We start from the raw sequence: 5185 nt of genomic DNA on the forward strand, positions 1-5185 counted from the left end.
ACTCATGCACGTGAACAGTAGGATGTACATTTTGACATCCTCATTGTTGTTTTTGACAAAAAAATGTCCAGTAAAATCCACCCCTACACACTTGAAGGGTCGGACAAAATTCACTCTATCAGAAGGCAATTGAGACCCGGAGGGCGCTTTGTACGGTAGAGAATTGATTCTCTTACATATAACACAGTCGCGGAGAACAGACTTCACCGCTTGCCTCCCTTGAGGGATCCAAAACCGGATAGCCTTACTTTGCTAAGGGTTGAATTTGCTCCCATATGGCAACAATTCTGGTGAGACTCCATGATGACCAATTTGGTCAGATGGGTATTTTTCCCTAACAATATGGGAAATTTTACTTCATATGGGAAAACATCGGAGTTCTGAATGCGTCCCTGAGTTCGTATCAGTCCTTCCTCATCCAGGAATAACCCAAGGGCCGTGACTCTAGGGGGAGCAGCCTTATTAGAAGGTTGCTTTAAATAAACAATTTCAGTGGAAAATGCTTCCCTTTGCATGTGCGAGAAGAGCAACAATTTAGCTCTCTTGACTGTATCAGTTTTTCGATGACGCAATTTATCACCGAATCTTATAACTTTTTCTAAAACATTAATTGCCTTATTCAAGGAGGAATAATCAGATACTTCAATTGGCAAATGAATTTTGTCAGAAGCAGTTCCATCAGAGAACATGCATGATACCACTTTTCTGTTACCGTTGCTAAGACAGGGCAACGGGGACGAGGGCCAGCATATTTTTTCTTGATTAAGCCACTCTGGTCCGCATGTCCAAAATTTGAAAATTTGTTTAAACTTAGAAACAGTGATACCTCTGGTCAAAAAATCCGCTGGATTATCCAACAAAGGTACATATCGAAATTTAGGTTTTACCCCATGTTTGAGGTTAATTTCCTCAATGGCTCTGTTAATGTCCGACACACGATTTTCAAGAAATATGTTTTTCTTTGCGGCCTTCCCATTCAATACCCAAGACAGGGCTACTTGTGCGTCTGACACAAGAAAGAATGACTTGATATTGGTGAGCATTAAAGCTCGCAGAACCTGAGGAATGACATTAACCGCCAGAAATATAGCTAACAGTTCCAAAACAGGTAGAGATTTCCCTTTGATTGGAGCTACTTTAGCCTTGGCGAAGATCAAGGAACACTGAGCTCCTTGCTTCGCGTATAAAGAAAACCCATAAGCGAGCTTAGAAGCGTCGCTAAAACAAATAAGTTCAACAGGGGATTCCGATATTATGGCACATCTAGGAAACTCAAGGTCCTCTATACTATTCAGCTCGTAGGCATGAGCTTGCCACGAGACTTTAATCTCTTCAGGGATTGTTTGATCCCAAGACAGCTTTTTCTTCCACATTTGGCTTATTATAACCTTCCCCTGCACAGTCACAGGAAGAAGCAGTGATAATGGATCATACACACTTAAAATCAGCGATAATATCTTGCGTTTGGTATTGGCATTGCCATCTATTACCTGTGGAGGTAGTTTAATGGTATCTCTTTGGACCGAATAATGATACCCCAGCACCCTTTCATAGGTGGGGGAAGGAGACGTAATAGTTCTGTCTTCCAAAATTTTATTTTGTATACTCTCACAATTGGAGTTGCAAGATTGGAGTTCAAACCCGGCTTCACCGAGTCTTTCACGTACCTTCTCATATACATGAGTCAGAGCGACACAGTCACTATTCGTAGTGACTAAATTGTCGATGTAGAATTTATTGGAAATCGTACTTGAAGCTAAGTCTGCCTCATATTTTTTGATATGATATATGAAGCTTAATATAAAAGGGCATTGAACCCAAATATAATAGTAGTAAATCGGTAGGCGCACAGTTTGCCGTCTACCTTGAGGAAAAAACAAAATCTGTTTTTATCTTCAATGGATTTCAATCTTATCTGTAAATAAGCCTTGCGCAAATCCCCCAAGAGAACATATTTTTCCTTTCGGAAAGCTATAAGGATGTCCAGCAATAAAGCAGTCATGTTGACACCTGCATACGCGGCGTTGTTGATCGAAACGCTACCCTTACGTTTCAATGAACAATTGAAAACCGGACAGATTTTCGTGGTTATACCTAGACCTTCTTTGATTACTGGTCTATGAGGAATCCAAATGTTATTCTCGTAATTTCCAAGGGGAACATAGAAAGATTCCACGATTCCGCAGTCCTCATATTCCTTGAAGACACGCAAATAGTCTTTATATAGTCCTTGATTTTCCAAGGACTGAGCCACTCGATGCATTATTCGCAATGAGGCCACGTAGTTAGACTCTACTTTGTGAAGCTTGTTGGTATCCCAAGGCAGCTCGACGTAATATTTGCCATCTTTAAGCTCGATAGCCTCCCTGAAAGCTTCAATCTTTTCTTTGTCATTTAAAGTCAACTGGTTGGCATCGTCGATACCAATAGACTCTAGCGAAAAAAACTTTTCCACTCCCCGCTCTACTACGGGCTCGTCCAGGAAAGGTAGAAGCACATCCTCATAAGAGGCTATTGGCTTCAACACGCTGTCAATCAAATAAGACTGACATTTAGGTAGTGTTTTTACAACTTGATTAAAAACTGGCAACTTTCCCACAGCTTCATCATTATGATTTAAAAAACTTGACCCTTCACCGAAGGGAATTATGTAATTGGGAAGCTTCCAAGCAGACCCTCCCAAGCACTTTATTACACTGAGATTACAAATGCTAGGAATGAGATCCAGGCCAATGATGCCGAGAATATTAGATCCATTAAGTTTGGAATATCCGGGGCAAAGCTTATACCCCTTATTAATTATATTCGACGTAATTTCGTCGAACCTGTTTACGTGAAATGTTAATTTCAACCCTTCAACAAACAAAGCAGAATAGTTGAAGGGCTGCTGATCTCCCAATTTTAGGGACACCTTCAGCTCAGAAAGAAGTAAGGACTTAGCCCCCACCAGGGTATTGACAGGCATTTTTACCATCTCAGTATTTAAATTATGGCAGTGCTTCAAACGATCCAGAATTATTCTGGAAAAGAAGGATTTTTGGCTACCCGTATCTATCAGACAGAAAAAATAGACTGGGCGCCTCTTAATCATCATGGATATCTTGATTACAGGACTGATACAATGTGTTTGATCCGATAGAGACGTACGTCTCACAAAGGGCTTACAGCCTTTAGGACACATCAATGTATAATGGTTTTTCGAACCACAATTTTTGCAAGAATAAGGAAACCCCTTAATCCCCTTGCATGAGGACTCCGAGTGCTCACCGAGGCATCGGAGGCATAATTTTAATTCTCTTGCTCTAATTATTTTGGACTCCGAACTCGGAAATATAGAGCAATTCTTAGTCAGGTGACCATTCGCCTGACACAATTTACATGTTTTACTTTCGCCATTATTGACGAACTGTTTGGATGTGTTGCCACTTTGGGACAACTTAAATTGTTTAGTGTCAGAATTTTTAGCCACAAGGGTTCCATCACCGAAAGGTGGCGATATCTTTGGCAGGAAATTTTCCCGCTTGGGCGCGCTTAATGGCGACGCCACCATAATGTCTAAAATATCGAACGTAAGTGACAAAATGGACTGGAGAGATGGAAATCGTTCGCAAGATTTATTCATAACTTCTCGGCGAACGTCATTGGGAAATTTCGCGAAGAGAATGTGAGCAATTAATCGTCCAGAAGTGGATTTATCAACAAGAAAATCAGTACCAAATGAATTATCCATCTCCGTTAAATCAAGTTTAACTCGCTCTAGAAGGATTCGAAGATCCTTCCACGATGCAGATTTCTCAGGTTGAGGAATAATGTCCTCAAATATTAAATTAAGAATTGCTGAAGGATTCAAATATTTCTCCTTCAGACACTCTAAGGCTACGTTGTAATTTCCATGGGTTACATCCATTCCAGAAATAACGTTAAACGCCTGTTCCGTCAACTTCGATTTTAACAATAATAGTTTATCAGCATCATTCATATTTGCTGTGCAGAATTCGAACTTCCTAAGGAAGCCATGGAATTCAAATTTATTTTGAATAGAATCTCCATTAAAGGACGGACACTCGAGTTCCATTTTCATTGGAACAATATTTTTAGATCTTTTGATCTCTGGCTGAAACTCAGCCAGTCTGTCGTGAACTTCTGCCTTAAAGATTTCAAAATAACAACAGATATTTAATCTTTCCTCATTGGGAGACTTAAAAATTAATTGGTCTACCAATTCATCTATCTCAGACATATATTTATCCAAGTCTGAGGAATTTTTTTTAGTATAGTGTCCACTTCGATTTTCACTTATCCAATCCAACATGGCACTTATTCGGAATTTCTTTGACCTCAATTCGACCAAGCAGATTAGCGCTAGCTAGCCATATCTAAAGAAAAGGGAAATGGCTCACACGGAAACACGTCAAATGAATCTAAAGACGTAACTTAAAAAACCACAAGGGACATAATGGCGCTCAGACAACAACTTATTCAACATGAATACATTCTTATTTAAATCAATGAACATAACTTCTTTCGTCAATATTATTATTAATATGAAATAAATTGTCGTAAATAAAAGCACATTATTATTATTAAAATATATATATATATATATATACATATATTTTTTTTTTTTTCCGGTCTCAAACGGCCGTTACAATTAAATGTGACACATTTATTATTATTATTATTTTTAAATTGATCTTCTGTCGACCGTACCATTTAATACAATGGAATATAAATAATTTTACTTTTAAAGCGACATATTAAAGGAGGGGAATGCATTTCTTTTTTTTTTTTTTTTCAATAAAAAAAAAAAAAACACGATATTAAAACATTTAAGCAGAAAGGGAAAAGGAGATCTTTAACACTAAATATCTTTTGTAATAAAACGATATCCTTTTGCAATAAAAACGATGTAAGATTTCTCTTACACGTTTTTTGCTCTTGGCAGAATGAAAGAGACACAAGGAAAACAACGAAAGGCTCACCTTAAATTCCAAATAATATTTTATTGAAGAGAAAGTAAATGAGTCCGGGGAGGGGAAGATATTAATGTTTTTAGCCAATTTTTCGATATTTGTCGTATGAAAGATCGAACTTTAAAACAATACTGATCTTGGTAAAATCCGTCGCTTCTATTGAAAGTTTAAGGCAGACATGCAAACATACATACATACATACATACATACAT

General features: G+C 38.1%; 2 protein-coding genes across 2 annotated transcripts; both read right to left on the minus strand.

Annotated features, from left to right (window-relative positions):
• Positions 1-203: 203 nt before the first annotated feature.
• On the minus strand, positions 204-1373 carry LOC145294169 (uncharacterized). Its single transcript, XM_080141276.1, has one exon. It carries the CDS (start codon positions 1371-1373, stop codon positions 204-206), a length of 1170 nt encoding a protein of 389 aa, XP_079997402.1.
• Positions 1374-1795: 422 nt separating this feature from the next.
• Positions 1796-4312, minus strand: LOC145294170 (uncharacterized). Its single transcript, XM_080141277.1, has one exon. It carries the CDS (start codon positions 4310-4312, stop codon positions 1796-1798), a length of 2517 nt encoding a protein of 838 aa, XP_079997403.1.
• Positions 4313-5185: the final 873 nt, after the last annotated feature.

Source organism: Euprymna scolopes, chromosome 15 (assembly GCF_053919585.1).
Source record: "Euprymna scolopes isolate OS-2025 chromosome 15, ASM5391958v1, whole genome shotgun sequence".
Taxonomy (NCBI): Eukaryota; Metazoa; Mollusca; class Cephalopoda; order Sepiida; family Sepiolidae; genus Euprymna; species Euprymna scolopes.